At 37.2% G+C, this 18,917-nt stretch overlaps 1 protein-coding gene across 7 annotated transcripts in view; it reads left to right on the forward strand.

Moving 5' to 3' along the window:
* TNS3 (tensin 3) overlaps positions 1-18,917 on the forward strand; it is a 481,975-nt gene that overhangs the window by 71,107 nt on the left and 391,951 nt on the right. For 2 of the 7 annotated variants that reach the window (XM_056804867.1, XM_056804866.1), the window contains exon 1: positions 10,418-10,590. The exons of 2 other annotated variants lie outside the window; for them this stretch is intronic. In XM_056804867.1, the coding sequence (XP_056660845.1) occupies positions 10,519-10,590 (72 nt within the window). In that variant the 5' untranslated portion in view covers positions 10,418-10,518. Of the gene's footprint in view, positions 1-10,030; positions 10,591-18,917 lie in introns of those variants that run through there. 3 more of the 7 variants (XM_056804871.1, XM_007500440.2, XM_056804870.1) reach the window with 3 other exon arrangements.

Genomic DNA, 18,917 nt, shown 5'->3' on the forward strand with positions numbered 1-18,917 from the left:
TCCAAATATCAAATCTTTTCTTCCCTTTTTCTTTTTTGAGTATGCAAATGAAAGACACAGCCTTTTGGGGACTTTCTTGTATTCTTGTGCCAAAGACTCACTTTACTAGGTTGAATGGGGAGGTGTTTCAGTACCTGACCCTGCAGGTGGTGCTGTGAGCAAAGAGGAAAGTTCAAAGCATTTTTTTTTTCACAGAATTAGAGAAATGTACTGATATTTACACAGCATCACCTATCATAGTAAAGGGGGAAAGCCTTACTTTCAAAAGAGGCCAGTCTGTATAAAAGAGAGGTTTAGATGTAAGTTTAGAATTGTAGAGATATCTTGGTCTAATTTCTTTGTTTTATAGATAAGAAGACAGAAGCCCAGAGAAGTAAGATGTCTTGTCCAAGATCACAAAAAGTATTAACCAATCAACCAATATTTATTAAGTATATACTATGTGCTAATAAATAATAAGATTCAAGTAAAATAGTTCATGCCCTCTGGGTAATGTTCTACAAGGGAGGGGCAATCCCAGTTGGTACATGTATGGGTATGTAAAAATTGATAAAGACATGCGATTTTGTGGAAGACAGTATGGCTAGGGAATCAGGAAAGACTTCATGTAGAAAGTAGTACTTGAAGGAAACTAAAGATGATGAGAGATGGAGATGAACAGAGACTGCATTCCAGGTAGTGAGAAGAGATCAAATGGAAAGAGGTAGGAAAAGGAGTGCTATGAATGAGGGACTGTAAGAAAGCCACTTTAGTGGTAATATAGTGTACTGAAGAGGTGTGTATTATCTATGGTTACCAGAGACTGACTTTCTATCCATCAGTTCCTCCTTTTATGAAATTATCTGACTTTGTGGTGAAAAAATAAGTATGTGAATTTGTAGATTCAGATAATTAGAATTTAGCTCTGAGCTCCTACCTATAGGATAAACCCTGTCTCCTTGGACTAACTATATTTTCTTCTGGACCTTAGTTGAATCTTATTTCACTTGACCCTGGCCATATGATGACAGTAGGATTATGTTAGCTTTCCACAAAAGCAAACAAATGTCCTTGGTTATTGAATACAATTTCTTTTACACAGGGTAGAATTGACATGCAAATAGATGGCATGTAATAATTAAAATAGAATATGTACTAGCTCCCCTAAATCCTAGAAGGCCCCCAGACAGTCCAGAAATGGTCTTGAATGCAAGAGTTCCAGGAAATACAGAATTTGAGTTTGTTTAGTTTTCCATTGCTGTACCCTTTGTGAATAGATGAAAGTACATATTTGATTCTGATTTATTATGTTATGTCTTTAGGTAAAAAGACAGGGACTTTACAGGAACTCTGGAAATAGGACTAATGGCATCATGGCTATGAATCTGAGATTTAGGTGGATTTGAGAAAAAATAAGCTGTTCTTGGTCTAGTCTATTTTGTGCTAGATAGAGAATTTCAACTTCTTTTGATCATTACTAGGTCATCACACAGCAAGGTAGAGTGAACTGAGTGGCCAGTAAGAATAAATTTTCCACTATCATCATCTGCTCTCTGTCTTAACTATAGTACTTTTACTTACTACACCTGAATCTTCTCACTTCCCATCACTGCACTGGAGTCAAAATTCTCCCTCTTAGAACAGCATGATGAGAAAAAATTAAAGAAATAGAGAGAGATACTGCAAATGTTTTTGAGTGGTAGTTTGTTATTTTTAAATTTTTGCATTAGGATAAATAATATGGCATTGGTATGAGACCTGGAGAAGGGAGAGAAATGCCTAGATGGTGAGTGAATGAAAGATTATTGCAAAGGTTCATCTAATTGTGGGGAAAACTTAAATTAGTATTGTGATAGCAGCAGCAATAAAGAAGGGAGATGAATGCTATAGATTTAAAAATTATTGTCATGCAAAATACACTTCCATATTGGTATTGTTGTAAGAGCACATTCATACAAAGCCAACACTCCCCCCCCCCAAATAAATACACTGATGTGAAAGAAGACACCAATAGTTTTTTCTCTGGAGGTGGATAGCATTCCCCCTCATCAGTCTTTCAGGTCTTGTCCTAGATCATTGCATTGCTGAGAGTAGCCAAGTTTTCACAAATGCTAGAGATGTTTTGAAAGGAAAATTGACCAGACCTGGTGGTGGCTGATTGGATGTGTGTGATATCAGAGAAAGTCAAGTCAAAATTGGCTTGAATATTATCATCAGACAGGGAAAATCAAGGAGAGGAAGAAATCTAGGAGGTCAATTTTGAATTCACTTACTAAAAACTCTGGTGTTGGCAGGATCTAAAGGTATCCAGGGGAATGTATTGAGTAGGTAGAAAGATGTGAATGTTAGTCTAAAGTTTAGAGGAAATATCAAAGCTGATGATTTGAGAGTCCAGGTTGATAGAGTCTTTCATAGAAGTGAGAGCTGAAGCTGATGGAATAAATAAGGTTGACCTAGGGAAAAAGTATACAGAAAGAATATTAAAAAAAGCTCAAGAAAAAGAGACTTAAGAAACACCAATATTAAAGGATGAGAAGAGAAGGAGGAGCTAAAGAAAGAGACAGAGATAGACTAGTTAGAGAAGTAGAAGGGGAACCAGGAGACTGATAAAGAGATTCTTAGAAGCAAAAAAAAAAAAGTCTTTTTCAAGAAAGGACTACCAGTAACCAGTATTGTCAAATGTTGTACAGAGGTCTAGGATAATAATAAAAGGTACATTGATTTGACAGCTAGATGACTGAGAAGAAGTCTGGTATAATGCATAGGATGCTAGCAGTGGAGTGAGAAAGACATAGCCTCAAATTCTTCCTCATAAACTTAGTATCATTGTGCTTCTGAGCAATTCACTTAGTATATCATGGCAGTTTAATAGTTATAACATTATGCTTTAGTATTCTCTACTGAAAAAAAGAATGATGGGTTTTATTCCATGACCTCCAAGGTTCCTTCTAACTCAAAATCTATGATTCTATATCTGGAATCATTGGGGAGATCAGTTTGAATAAGATGGGGGTATATAGAAGCCTTGCCACCTAAGGTTGAATTTTGTGTCCCTAATTGGAAGTAGTATGGATCAGTGGAAGGGGCATTGGAATTGCAGCTAAAGGAACTTGGTTAGAATCTGACATTTACTTATTTACTACCTAGTGACATTGGGTAAATCACTTAATTTTTCTGGACCTCAGTTTCCTCATCTGTAAGATGAAAGGATGTTATTAGATGACCTCTGAGTAATTATAGTTCCAAATTTATGATGGTCAAATGAGATAATATTTGTAAAATGGTTAGTATAGTTCTGGCCCTAAGTAGGTACTTGATAAATGCTTGTATTCTTCTTGATCTTCCTTTACATTTATGATCATCTTAACAACTATCAATAGTATCCAATAAGTTTTTTAAAAGTTGCAATCATGGGCAACAGGAAGAGTATCCCCATCCATGAAATCATTAATCCTCTAAGTAGTGAAGTTTTGTATAAGACCACGAACTTGGGGGACTTAAACTAGGGACCCTCCATTTAAGAATTTTTTTTCTATCAAAGCATTTCTACATTAGGTGTACAACTTATAATTTTAGAGAACTGTGTAAGGTCCTGAGAGGTTTTTCAACTGCCCTGGATGACAGAGGCAGTAAAAATCAGATGCAGAAACGGAGCCCAAGTCTTACTGTTTCTAAGGTTAGTGTTCTATTCAGTACATCATACTAGCCTCTTTTGATGCATATTTACTAAAGCAATATTTCTTCTATGAAAGTTCAATATTTGTTATTATTTATAGTCAAAATAACGTAACTTTTCCTTCTCTATGTCTCTGCACCTTAAATTATCGCACATTTTTTTGAATATTGAGAAAATGAAGAAACACAGAACAAAAGAGCAAAGGATACTGACCAATTCTAACTTTGATGGAAGAAGAATGCACCTTATTAATGAGAATGTTTTCTGATAATTTGCATGAGACAGGCAGTAAATAGTCACTAGTTCTATTCTATGTTGTGTCATCATGCTTTTAAAATTAAGTTCCTTTCAAATTTGGATTTTTATCTTCTTAAGAGAGTGAACTTATAGCAAGATATGAATAAGTTGCATAGGATAGGCACAAATGGGTTGCAATATGTATCACTAAATTAATGAGAAGCTGTCTCATATACACACAGACACACACACACAAGCACACATTCCCCTCCTCCCTCTCTGTATCTCTGTTTCTCTCTATGTCTCTCAACTGGTTTAGGGAACACTTAGTAGGGAATCTCCTTCTACCCATAGAGCTTACATTCCCAGAGAATTACTTGGGTCATGGAGAGGTTAATGACTTGTTCAGGGTCATATAGGTAGTCTATGTCAGAGGAGGAACTTGGAAACTATGGTCTTCCTGAGTGAAGTTCTGTCTCTATTCACTATTGCCACAAAGCTTCCCAACAAAATTTTCCATTCCATATTTTTTGCAAATATTGTAACAAACTAATCTAGATAATGTTTGATAAGTTATCCATTTTTTATTTTTAAAAGTGATTGAAGCATTTATTGTGTACAGAGGTGTGCTCCTATTTCTCATTTAGTAGTTGGAGATGGAAGACACAAAAGACAAAGCAGTCTGAAATAGGATCTATAGGGACCATATATAAACTACATCTAATACATCTAATTAGGATGGATCTATCTAATGGGATCCATCTATAAACTACAAATATATTTGTTGCCATTTTTTTGAACCTTGGAAGCATTTTTTTCTAGTAATCTACATAGTACCTATCTTTTTTCCTCATGATGCTCCTTAGAATTTTGTTGGAACTTTGGATGCTAGCTGAGGGGGAGTTCACATTAAACTTACATTTGTAAGCAGTGCTTTACTGTTTGTAAAATATTTCCCATCCCAACCACCCTGAAGCAGTAGTACAAACATTAACCACAATTTACTAATGAGTAAGAATTTATTGCCTGCCTACACCATATTTCAGTCCCATCTTCACATAACTCCCCCACCCTCCTACAATTCTTTTTCACTGTAATCTAGAGCAGATTCATAGGACAGAGCCCTATGGCAGTTGGGGCTTTGGAAGGCGGTAAAGAGATAAGGGCATGAAAGCTGCTGGATCTTGGGAGATGGATGACAGCTTGGGGTTGTTGAAAGCTAGTCAGTAGCAGGTGCTGGCTAAGGGAGAAACCAGCCCATATTGCTGCCTGGAACACAGTTCCTCTCAACACTGCTAATGCTAGCTCTGAGTGGATAAAGTCCTATTTTTGGAGTTATATATCAGGGAAACAAGTCTCTATTTCAGTAATTATTATAATAGGTTCATCCCTGGAATCATCATTTTAGAGCTAGAAGTAGCCTTAGAAGTGATTCTTTTACAATGTCCTCATTTTAGAGATGAGAAGACTAATGGAAGAGAGAAAAAGGAATAAGTATTTATTAAGCATGAATACACTGTGTTTACACTGTGCTAAACAGTTTATAAACATCTAATTTGATGAGAAAATGATGAATACAAGTTTTATACAGTGTGCAGGGGAAAATCCCATTTTTGGGGAATATGGCAAGAAAATAATGTCTTTGTTTTAAAAAACTTTTTATTTATTAATTTTAAATACTTATTTTCAGTTACAAATTCCCTTCCTTCCTCCATGCCACCTCTTATTTATTAAAAAGGCAAAAATATGATATCCATTATACATGTGAAATAATGCAAAATATTTTCATGTTATACATAATGCAAAAAATATATAGCAAGAAGAATAAAATGAAAAAAATGTTTCAATCTTCACTCAGAATTTCATCAGTTCTTTCTCTGAAGTTGATTAAATTTTTAGTCATGTCCTTTAGTATTGCCTTGAATCACAATATTGGTCAAAATACTTAAATCTTTCATAATTGATTATCATTACAATATTGTTGTTACTGTGTACAATGTTCTTCTAGTTCAGCTCATTCACTTTGCCTCAGCTCACAGGATTTTTTTCTGAAGCCATTCTCTTCATAATTTCTTATAGCACACTATTTTATCATAACTATATACCCCAAACTATTCAGCTTTTACCCAACTGATTGATGGGTATCCCTTCAATTTCCAATTTTTTTGCCAAAGAATCTCTAGAAATATTTTTGAACATCTAAGTTCTTCCCTTTTTCTTTGATCTTTTTGGGATACAGATTTCATAGTAGTATTTCTGGGCTAAAGAGTATAGACAGTTTTATTCTTGGGCACAGTTAGCTTCTTCAGAATGGTTGGATCAGTTCACAGTTCTACAGACAGTGCAATAGTATATCAATTTTTTTCTCATCTCCTCTAGCATTTGTAATTTTCCTTTTCTGTTCTGTTAGTCAATATAATAGGTGTGAAGTGGTACTTTAAAGTTGTTTGAATTTGCATTTCTGTAATTAGTGATTTACAACATTTTTTTCATCATCATTGTAAAAACTGCCTGTTCTTTACCTGTGACTATCAGTTGGGGTATAGGAAAATAATATCTTAATATGCCAAAGTATCATAACTTGCATGGGTTGAAAATAGTTCCGTGGATAAACAAAGAGAAGACAAACTGATTTACAGCCATACTTTGGCTGAGTAGATAGGAAGAGATTCAGCTCCAATTCTGCTTCTCTTCTCTTTTGTAGGGCCACTGGTTTGGCCATGGACATTACTGCCCTTCCCAAGCTCAGTACCTCCCTAGTAGAGAAGACAAGTTCATTGAAGTAGAACTCAGAATCATCAGGTTTTAGAGATGAAAGTGACTTTAGTTCAGATCTACCCTTCCATAGATGAAAGAAGAGAGAGGAAAAAAAAGCAAAAGGACTTGTCGAATGTCACTCCACTAATAAGTGGCTGATCAAACATTTGAACCTAAGTCTTTGCATACCAAATCTTGTCCATTGTCTCCTCTACTTTTTCACATCTGGAACTGAATCATCATTTTTGGTCATTGTGTTATGCTTTATCTCTTCTAGCAGGATATGCCTTCTCTGAGAGAATAGTGATTTAAGTCTCTGATTATAAACTGAAGGGAAAGATTTAAAAATGAAAAAATTGAAGTGATTTTGGTAATAATTACATACTTCTTCATAGATAAGTACTACTGAAATCATGAAAGTGAATGAATTAAGGTAGTTTGTGTGAAGCACATGAAATGAATAATACAACATTTTTGTATTTGCTTTAAAAAAATGAGTATAAGCTCCTATAGGGCAGAGACTTATTTTTGCAGCCCTGGCCAGGTACATTGTAGATGCTTAAATGTTTGTTGAATTGAAGTCAGTTGAGCTGGGAAAACAACTATTCATAACCTGAAGAAGGAATATAACTGGATGCAGACTGAGGATTAAACTTCTGTCATTTGATGCTGACCTCTGTTTGGGACCCGACTAGGATTTACTGTATCTGCATGTTCTTTTCTACTCAATATAAGCAAGGTGAATTTTTTCTAAAGTAGTCATAGGACATGAAATGGAAAGTTAAGGTTATGTAATTCATAAATGGTTTCTTCACAAGTGTCTAAGTGGCTCCTCCCCAGGGAAACACAGAGTGATGTGATGCAAAGAACACAGGTCTAAAAACCTGGAAAGGCTTACATGAACCAGTGCAAAGTGAAGTGAGCAGAACCTTAACAAAAATATTATACAATGATCAACTGTGAAGGACTAAACCATTATCAGCAAAGCAGCCCCCAAGATAATCATAAGAGACTCATAAAGAAAATGCTATATGCCATCTTCTAATATATATATCCTCCAGGAGATCTTTATTGTATGTGTAATATGTGTCTTGTATCATGACATGAGCAATATGGAAATCTGTATTACATGAAAATGTTGGTATAATTTATGTCAAACTATTCACTACCTCAGGGAGGGGGAGAAATCTGTATTTTAAAATATCAAAAATTGTCAAAAATCATTTCTTCAGGTAACTAAAAAAATAGAAAAGCAAAGCATTTTGAAAAAAGGAAGAACACAAGTCTGGAGTTGGGAGACTTGTATTTGAACAAATTTGCTACTACTTGACCTATTTGATCTTTGGCAATCATTTTGCCATTCTATTTCCCTGTCTGTAAAATAGGAAATTTGGACTGACTGACCTCTAAGTTCCCCATTGGATTTAAGTTCTATGATCTTCCCCATCTGGAATATTTTCTTTTTCTCCAACAAATCTTGATACTTTGAAGGAGGGGAATACACTTCTTAAACCCCAGAAGAGAGCAATTTTCCAATCTTTGAGCTCAGTCATTGCTTTGTGGCTTCATTCTATAGAGGATACATATAGTAGTTAGTAGTGGCATGATCAAAGATCATACAGGCAATGGGGTCTATGGCTGTGGGAAGCAATGTGTCATAGCAAATAAGGAAAAGTGCTAAATTGAAAGTCAATATGAGCTATTTCCAAATCCTATCTCAGGCACTTAGAGTCCCTAGGTTAACTTCTTTAACATCTCTGAACCTGGTTTCTCTCATCTGTAAAATCATAATAATTATAGTATCTACCTCAAAGGATTGTAATGAAGATGAAATGAAATCATATGTGTAAAAAAAACTTTTCAAAATCCTAAATGTCTAACCAAATATGAGTTATTATTATGGCATCTGGCAAATATTTCTTGCCTGACATTGATAATTAGGCATGAAAACCCACATATATCCAGTCATCTTTCCTTTCTACACCCTACTTATCCTTTAAGGCCCAAGTCACCTGCTATCTCAAGAAGTTCTTTTTTTAATTTGCCTGACATCTATACTAGTTATCACATAGTTTATATTTGTTTACATGTCTTATCTCCATGCAATTTCACTGCAGACTGGGAACAAGTTTTATAGCATAGAATGGATAATTGAGTACTCAACTTGGAGTCAGTCTTAGTTATAAAGTCTGCCTCATACAATTATATATATTGTGGTTGTGTCTATGGGAAAGACATTTAAATTTCTGAGTCTCAAATCTTCACCTATAAAATGAGGGTTTGAGACTAGATTGTTTCCAAAGTCTCTTCTGTTGGTACAGATCTCCTATGGTGTCATTTTCCTTGTGGGTACTCAAAAGATATTTCATTAGATGATAGATTTGTTGAATGAATGAATGCAGCTTCTTGAAGCTTAGATGATGCAAAATATGATCTTCTCTTGCTCCTCTCAAGTCCCTAAACTGATAATCTGCAGAATTTTAGGAGGGCATGGAAAGGTTAGGGTTAGCCTAGGGTCAAGCAGCTAGTCTGTTTTCAAGGCAGAACTTGAATGCAGGTCCTCTTGGCTCTATGGCCAGTTGTCAGTCAGCTAAACCAGATGCATCTTTCTCACTACTCAAGTCCACCAGCATTTATTACTCACTTTAACCCATTGGGCTTTGGTTTTCTCAACTATAAAATGAAGGTAACGGACTAGATGAAATCTAAGATTTTTTTTTCTACATCAAATCCCATAATTCTCATGAAGTGTTGTTCAAAGTCATAAAACAAATAAATAAGCCGGCATAGCTGTCTCTTCTAACTCCATGAAGGCTGAACTTCAAGAGACTAGACTTAGTCTCATTGCTATATGTATATATTATATAGTGAACATATTTTCACATTGGCTCAAAGACTTGGGTTTCGATTACATTTTTTTTCCAGTTACTACCCGAGGCATTTGGCAAATCTCTTAACTTTCTGGGCCTCAGTTTCCTTATCGGTAAAATTAAAAGGATGGACTACATGACCTCTAAAGTCCTTTCTAGTTCTAAATTTACACCTTTATTGAAGAAATTTGTTATAGCAGCAAATAAAACCAGTCTTTCTGTTCTGGAAAATTTGGCATCTTGCTCCAGATTTCCCTGGAACATTTGAATAGTTCTTCCCCTGGATGAAGACCGAATGTGGTGTAGAGAAAACTTCTCAAACTTCTCCCAAATACCTCTGTCCAATTTAGGACTCCAGCAGTAGCGACGCCACTGCCACCGGGCTTTGGCAGGCACGCTAGTCGCATACCTCCTTTATCTTGAGTGGCCCCTGGACTCTGAAAGCCATCGGAAAGCCAGCCTCGGGGTGGGGTAGTGAGACCAGCGATTGTAGCTGCTTCCTAGAGAGGGCTACGGAGCCTCATCCCTTTCACCATAAGGGCTTCGGGGCTGAGACCAGCTTCGCAGAACAGCGGCCGCTTCTGCAATTGCTGCCTTTTGACTGTGCTCTCCTATTCCAAAGGCGAGATTGGGGACAACTACCATAGCTCGCCGTGCCTTTCCAGGATCCCTCCACCGTCACCTCCAACTCGGAAATATGGGAAAGTTCCTCTAGAGCGGCCAGCCTGAAGAAAAGCCACGTTCGTGTGGCTCTGCTCCAGCCCGCCTCCCCTCCCTGACACCCTCCGCCCCCACCCCCCACTTAGGATTGCTGCTTCCTCTCCGGCTGCGTGGCTTTCCTGTAGCTGGGCGGCGCACTGCTGGTGGAAGAAGGCAAAGCAAGCGATCGGGGCGAGCGGGGCAGAAAGGTAAAGGCTGGAGCCTGGGCAGCGTGTTCGCAGCGCTCTGGAAGGCGCCGAGTGAGCGGGCGGGAACGGTGCGCTGGAGGAGCTGGTCCACATGCCTTGCAGCCGGCTCTCTTTGTTTTGTGCGCCGGAGGAGGGACGCTCTTATGCTTTTAGCATTAGGACGGTCGGTATAACCATGCACTCTGGACTGGGCGAACTTTCCACCGCGGGCTGAATCCTTGTCGCCTGTGTGTGTGACCTCGTGAATGTGTGTGTGTGGGGTGTGTGTGTCTGCGCGCGCGAGAGGGTGCATTTCTCTCCACGGATAGTTTGCTTTCTTTTTGGAGGTGAATAATGTTTCGGGGGTGAGAGGCCGGGGGCATTTACTTATTGATGGGATTCGTGCTTGTACGCGAGGACTTTAAGCTTGTACAGAAAAAGAGTCATTCCCTCTCCTAGATTGAGCCCTCCAAGGTTCTCAGACTTCGCGCTGACCTCCGCTTGGGGTGTGTGTGTACGTGTGTATGAGTGTGTGTCCGTCTTTTTCTACTAGGAAATCAGCTGTCATAGTAGGATGCCCCTCTACTCCATCCCCAAGTCCCCTAACTACGACTCTAGGACACATCTTATTTGATTCCTCTTTAATGAATTCTTCAGTTGTGGCTGAGAAAATCGAGTTGTTAAGAGTAGAGCGAATGCCCACGGACACCCTCCGGCTGGCATGTTAGCGATCTCTTGACTCGAAGTTCTAAAGCTGCCCCCAGGTACTCTTTAACCAGAATGGCCATTTCCGCGTTCTGGGGATGTGCATGATTGCTACGGGACGTCGTGGACTTTGGTCTGGGTTAGGGGCAAAAACTGTTTGGCTAGGATGCAAGCAATTTCGATTTAAATGGGAAGTCGGAGGCTTTGGGGAGCTTATTTCTTAAGTGAAAGTTGGCGGAGTGTGGGTGGGTCGAAGGGACTACAGTTTAAATGCTTTCTGCTTTTCTGGGAGCTGGTTATGTCAGGTGTCTGTAAATGTCGGCGGCGAACTCTGTACCATTTTAGAAAAGCAGCGTCTTCCAGGATTGAACTGGGTTACCTTTTGGCCCCAGAAATCCAGCGTAATGAATCACACCGAGGGATGAAAAAGGAAAGGCTACACTGTCGTTTATTTACATTTTGTGGAGAGGAGTTTTTCAGAGGATCCCTTAGAAATCATTCCCAGACTTAATACAATGGAACTCTGGCTTTTGGGATGTTGCCGAAGCAAGTTTATTCCCTACCAATTGTTTTTGATCATCCTGAATTCCTCCAGACACGTCCTAATATTAATCACATTAATATGATTGACATTAAATAATAACAGTTGTGTGCAGTGTGAAAAGCTCTGATTAAAAACCGTCTCTGCTAAGAATTTGCTGTTTGTTGACGCTGTAATAAACTGCTATAGTCGTTATGCCTGAGAGTATGTGGTGTCTGAGGCCACAACCATAACATTCTCTGCAGCTGACCTGTGACTCTCAGACACGTGTACAAAATGTATGGAGGTGGCTTGAGGTTTACGCCTATCAATCTGCTTAAATATGTGCACACATTTGAGGTGGATTGAAATAAACCTGGAAATTACCTAGAATTAGGACCTCATTGGCATGCTAGTTTCACTCCCAAGATTGTGATAACTACAGTACTTTTGCAACATTCGATTTGCCCTCCCCCCTTTACTGAATGCTATTTGTTTTGTAAATGGATCGACACCCCCCTCCTGTGAGAAATTAATATTTGAAAAAGGTTCTAGCTTTTGAGAATTTTCAGTGATCAGTAGCTGAGTGTTAGTTCCAGTAGAACAGTAGTTTCCAGAAGGCAATTAGTAGTTAGAAAAGTGCTTTGATAATAACAAACTAACATTTATATAGCACTACTATATGCCAAGTGCTACTATAATTATCTCATTTGATCCTTATAACAACTCTGGGAGATAGATGCTATTACTGTCTCCATTTTACAGATGAGGAAACTGATGGAAAGTATAATTAAGTGACTTGACCAGTGTCTGTGGCCGAATTTGGAGTCTCTTGGCTACTCTAGTCAGTGCCACCTAACTGTGCCAAAGTAGTCCCTTACTGAACATAGTAGGTAGAGTAATAAATGCTTGGTGAATGAACGAAAGAAAGCTTAGTTCTGTGCTTGTTGAAGGAGTGGATATAGAAGAAAATATTAGATCTTACAAGAAGCCTTTCCCTGATTCTGCCTTAATGCTAATGCCTTCTCCTGAAGATTATTTCTGGTTTGTCCTGTATCTATCTTGTTTGTCCAAAGTTGTTTGTATATGATCTCCTTCATTAGATTGTGTTCCTTGAGTGCTCGAAACTTAGCACAGTGCCTGACACTAAGATTTGAAGTAAACTTACAAGAAGCTTATAGTATATTTGAGGCAAATCAGAGAGCTTGGTATAGTAGTCTATTGTGGGAGGAGATTTGGGTTTCAGTCTTGGCTCTTTGACTGTGTGAACTGACACTAGCTGATTTTGTGAACATTGGCAAGTTGTTTAACCTCTCTGAGGCTCAGTTGTTCTCCTCTGCAATATGGGAATAATATTATTTGCACTTTACAGAATTTAAAAAATGATTTTACATATTTGTTTTACAGAATTATTTAAAGGAGAGTGCTATTTAAGTAATAAAAAGTGCTAAGTAAATTTGACTCAGTACTCATTTGGTCTACACTGTGGGCCATAGAAAAGTGCTAGATTATTTAATCTTGTAAATGCTAGACTGAAAATTGTCTTCAGAATCAATAAGCAGAAGTTGTCTCAGAGCCTGATCAAAATTGGTAAAATATTGCATTTATTAGTTATTTCTTTTCTGCCTAAATCTTTTTTCCCTTTTTTAAGTGAGAGAATTCTGACCAGGACCAGCTGAAGGTTCTAAATGACATAACAGATGAATTCTTATTGAAAGCTGTAATCCTATTCACCCCTGAAAACAAAGCATCTGCAAAAAATGATTAACTCCTGAATGTATGAATACATCCAGCTGAAGATAGCAATTATGCCCCCTTTCTGTGTCTTTGTGGATAGTGGAAAGAAAGCAAACTGGGATTTGGGACCAGAGGACTCAGGTGTGAATCTCAGATTTACCTGCGTGACTCTGGATAACTTTATCCTTCTGGAGCTCAATTCTTTGACAACCACATGGCTTCTAAGATTCTTTTAGGCTAGATGCTATTTTTATATTGAGCCATTATTGTATCTTTACATTTGAAAAAGAACCATCCTTTTCAGTGTTGTTTGTTTGTAGTAAGCAGAGATTAAGTAATATATCTGGATGTCACTGGCAAGTCTACTGAGTAGGCTGTGAAGAAGAAAGAGAAAGTGGAAAAATGGTCAGATGCAATACTAAGAGAAATGAGATACAGATACAAAACATGATAGACCTTTAAAGAATGATCATAGGTAATTTGTTTATCATGCTCTTTATCATTAACTCTAACAGCTAGAGCAAATATCTTTGATAAAAATCTCTGACAATTTCTTACCTAAAGACATGTTGTTCAAATCTGGCCTCAGACACTTCTGAGTTTTTTGACCCTGCTCAAGTCACTTAACCCCCATTGCCTAGTTTTGATTCCAAGACAGATGATAAGTATTAAAAAGGGGGGGGGGGGCAGCTGGGTAGCACAATGGATTGAGAGCCAGGCCTAGAGATGGGAGGTCCTAGGTTCAAATCTGGCCTCAGACACGTCCCAGCTGTGTGACCCTGGGCAAGTCACTTGACCCCCATTGCCTAGCTCTTACCACTCTTCTGCCTTTTCTGCCTTGGAGCCAATACACAGTATTGACTCCAAGATGGAAGGTAAGGGTTTTAGCAAAAAAAAAAAAGACGTTCACTTGTTTCAGTCATATCTGACTCTATTACCCCATTTGGGGTTTTCATGACAAATATATTGGAGTGGTTTGCCATTTCTTTCTCCAATTCATTTTTACATATGAGGAAACTGAGGCAAACAGGGTTAAATGATTTGTTCAGAGTCACAAAATATATGAGGCTGGATTTGAACTCAAGACTTCCTTACTCAAGGCCAGGTCCTTTATTCACTGAGCCAGGTCTACATCTCTCACTTTATTTAGTAAGACAGTCAATGTCCTTCCCTCTGAAATATCATAGAGTACAGTACTTAGCTTTGAAGAGTTATAATGTTATTATTAGATATTCTGTTATTGCTGCTAGGTGCCTTATTAGGATCAGAGATATGAAAGACCGGAGATATGCATATCACTACTCACTTCAGAGTACTTTACACTCTGAAGGCACTTAAATATTTAAATTGATTTGAATGAAATGAATATTAAATTTGTTATTTAGTCCTTTTTTTCAAATCTGACTCTTCCTGACTTAATTTGGGGTTTTCTTGGCAGGGATCCTGGAGTGGTTTTCCTTTTTTTTCTCCAGCTCATTTTACAGATGAGGAAACTGAGGCAGAGTTAAGTGAGTTGCCAAGGGTTCAAATAGGTATTGAGTGTGAGGATGGTTTTTCAATTCAAGAAGATGAATCTTTTGCTTCCAAGATTATTGTTCTGTCCACTTCTCCACTTAGCTCTGTTAAATTTATCTAGGAATAAAATATCATTCAAATTACTTTTCATTTGGGTCAGTATCTTTGGGAGAAACGAAAATCAATTATTGGAAGGCAGGGCTGTTCAGACAGGGTGTATGGAACTTAAGAGTCCAAACCTCTGGGTTCTAGTCACAGAATCAGTTATCTCAAGAGTTTGAAGAGATTGTTGATCCTCTTTAGTTTTGTAGTTCAAGATCCCTGACCAGGAATTTCCCCTAATATATGTTTGACAAATGATCAAAATATAAGTGGGTTTAAAAAACAATTAAAAAAACAACATCCAGACCCTTAACTTCTTTCTTTTTTGGGGGTCTCATAGATATATATGTATTTTTATTATGTATTTTATATGTATATATATATACATATGTATGTATCCATATATATTTAATAACCCTTACCTTCTGTCTTAGAAGCAGTACTATATTAATTCCAAGGAAGAAGAGTGGCAAGAACTAGGCAATGGGGGTCAAATGACTTGCCTAAGGTTATATGGCCAGGAGGTGCCTGGGGCCAGATTTGAATTCAGGGCTTCCCATCTCTGGACCTGGCTCTCAATTCATTGAGACTGTTACCCCCTATCTTCTGTCTTAATGTTAATTCTAAGATAGAAGAGGCAAGGGCTGGCCAATAGAGGTTAAATGACTTTACCAGGGTTACACATTAAGGAAGTGTCTGTGGCAGGTTTGAACCCAGATCCTCTGAAATCTAGGCCCAGCCACTGTGTTATCTAATTGCCCCTAGTAGACTTTCTGAAGGCCTGTAAAGGAGAGGGAAACCTATTACCTTTTGAGGCACTCAAGGTAAAATTGATTAAGAATTGCTCTTGGGAAAGATTACGTTTAAAGATCAGTGAAGGAAGGTATACCTGAATAGTGCTTTCTCTGTCAGTGTGACAATGTATCTAGATCTAGATAGAGAAGAATAATTTTAAGATCATCACAATGAATGAACCCACTGTGTAAAAATCTGTATTTTGTGGTGCTTAGTAGGTGATTTCAATTACTTTTTGTAATATAAGCATTTGTAATAGTAACGATTAAAATTAACAATCAAAAAGTGTTATATTTTAACAGTTTTATTAAGCATAACTAAAGTAAAAGGAAGTACCTGATATCAATCCTGTCATGTTAAAAAAAAAGTGTGGGAGGAGTTATATCCAGTTAAATACCAATAATGTGATCTTGCCCATGTGGAGATGCAGGAGAGATTATAGGGAATTTTGGGAAATACTAATGACTTCTGGGGAATGAAGTCAAAGCTTCAAAAATCTCCATTTATACATACCCCCCTCCTGTGATTCTATTGAGAGATCAGTCTCCCCAAAAGGATCATGGAAACATAATCAAATTAAAAATTGCAATAATTTGTGGATAAAAGGAAAAGTAAGAACAAAACCAATGATTACTAGGTTGACAAGTCAATTTGGGGGCAGTTCCTTTGGAATAAGAGTATACATTCAAAACAAAGGCATTTCAACCCCTCATAGTTCAATTCACACCCCAAAATTCACTCTGGATCTTCTGGTGTAGCATGTGGTCTTTGCATCTATCTTCGTGGCACATTCTGGATTCTGGGAGGTAGTGAATTTCTTATTCTAAAATTGCTCAAATTTAAATCAAAGTTCACAACAATAACTTGGCCCCCCTGAGGTAAATAATAACAAACACAGGGATCACTCAGGTATGCATGGCTGAGTTATGAGGTAAATGAATCAGCTTGCAAAAGAAAATCAAAAACATGAAAAAATCCAAATAAAAGAGAAAAATAACTTATGGATGAAATACATAATGCAAAAGTCTTATGTCTAAAAAAATCCAAGTAAAGAAAAAACAAATCTATAACAGGTCCTTTTATCAGAGCCCAATTAGATTGATTTAAGAAATTATGCACTCCCCAATCAGTAGCTAGGACTACAAAAAGTTTGCCACACCATGAAAGACAGAAAAGGGACTATATTTCAGCAGCAAGTGGGAGCCAGGATGGCAGCAAAAGTCGGTGCTTGATAGAATGTGGCTCAAAGGAAGTCTAGCCTCTGACATATGTTAAAACAGCCATAACCTTAAACCCTAAACCAGTTCAAGTCCTCTTGTCTTGGCTCAAAAATACATCAATCCCATTAGGATCTGGTCTCTTTGACCTTGTGTTCCATAGGCACTATGCAGGTGTTCTGTGCTTCTTTAGCACTGTACAGTGCCTTTTTTGTATATTCCCTTCTTTTGGAATCAGGTAGAATGATGAATCAAAGTCCCATGATTTTTAAACAATCAATGGCATCATTTTATAGTCTAGAGCTTTTGAGTATGTATTAATATTAGAACAAATGTATTTTAAACTTATATTACAATGAAATCAAAGAAATTTAAAAAATCTTCTCAATACTGTTGACATGTGCTTCAAATACAAAAACGAGAGAAAAAATAAAACTCAGATGCTATACTGCACATGCAAGGAAAAACAATAATAAAGTTTTAAAAATAAAAAATATATAGCTTATAAACAGTGGCGCAATGTATCACCCAAAAAAAGGTAGAATACAAAGGTTCCTCACTAAAAAATGAGATCCATTTCCTTTTTAACTTGGCCATGAATCACGTTGTGGGTAGTACATTATGATTTTCAGAGTAAAACAGTAATACAGTAGATAATGCGCATTCAAAGAAGTAGCAAAGTCCCCCAAATTCACAATAGTCCAGTTAATTACAATAGCAAATAAACCCACTATCATATTTAATATAAGTTGCTGTATGATATAAAAAAATCTATGAACTGATGGATATTTGTTACAATTCTTATAGATATAGCAAATCTTTCAACCTTGGCAAATATGTTTTTAAACAAAATAAAACTTACTTGGGTCTAGAACATTACTAAGAAATCTAGATTTTTCTGGTGGAAGTAAATTAAACTGAAGAGTTTTGCAGGAGCTCTTTTTGGCTTCCTGCTTCACAGAAACACCTTGGTAGGAACATTTCTTTGTTTCTCTACCTTTAATACAGTATGCTTTATAATATAAATATATAAAAACCCATCCATTCAGAAACCACTAGTTAATTAAAATTATTTCTGAAGACCCCTTAGAATTACCATTTAAATTCTTAGCTCATTAATTTCTCCAAAGGTTGCATACAATTTAACTTGTGAAACCAATATTGATAAGTTCTGATAAACCACTGCCATTGGGCTAACTGCAGTTCAGACTGTTAAACTGGGTTAGTGAATGATTATTGTTGCACACTTATGGGACATGGATCACTACAAGAACCTGTTTTGATTTATGAAATGTTTTCCTTTTTTCCTTCTTCCCAGAATTTTTTTCAAGTTTCCTTTTTATATTTTATATCTGACTCAGAGGTTTTTTTTATTTCTTTGACTTCTTTGATATTTTTTGATACTTGATTCATATGCATTATGACTCGACCATATATCCCTCTGTAATTCCTAAAGTATCCTCCTGAGAGAGGAATGTATTATTATTTTCCTCAGTAGCGACTATGTTATTATTGTGTGAACTTTGACTTGAATTTGAGCCTCTCTTAGAACTAGAGACTACCTCCCAGAATCTAGAAGGTGCCATGAAGTTGCCTGCAGAGACCACACGCTGCACCAGAAGATTCACATTGAACTTTAAGATATGGCGAATTTGAACTTTGGGAGGGTTGAATGCTTTTGTTTTGAATGTACCTTCTTATACCAAAAGGGACTGTCCCCTAATTGGCTTTTTGTCAATGAACCTCTTATTGGTTTTATTCCTTTTCCTTTTTATTTTCCTCTTATCCCCAAATTATTATAATTTCCCTTTAAAAAGCCATAATATTTGTATATACCTCTAGTCCAAGTTATTAGTTATGTTTTCATGATCCATTGGGGAGACTGGTCTCCCAAAGGATCACAGGGGAATAGTATGGATT

Source organism: Monodelphis domestica, chromosome 7 (assembly GCF_027887165.1).
Source record: "Monodelphis domestica isolate mMonDom1 chromosome 7, mMonDom1.pri, whole genome shotgun sequence".
Lineage (NCBI taxonomy): Eukaryota > Metazoa > Chordata > Mammalia > Didelphimorphia > Didelphidae > Monodelphis > Monodelphis domestica.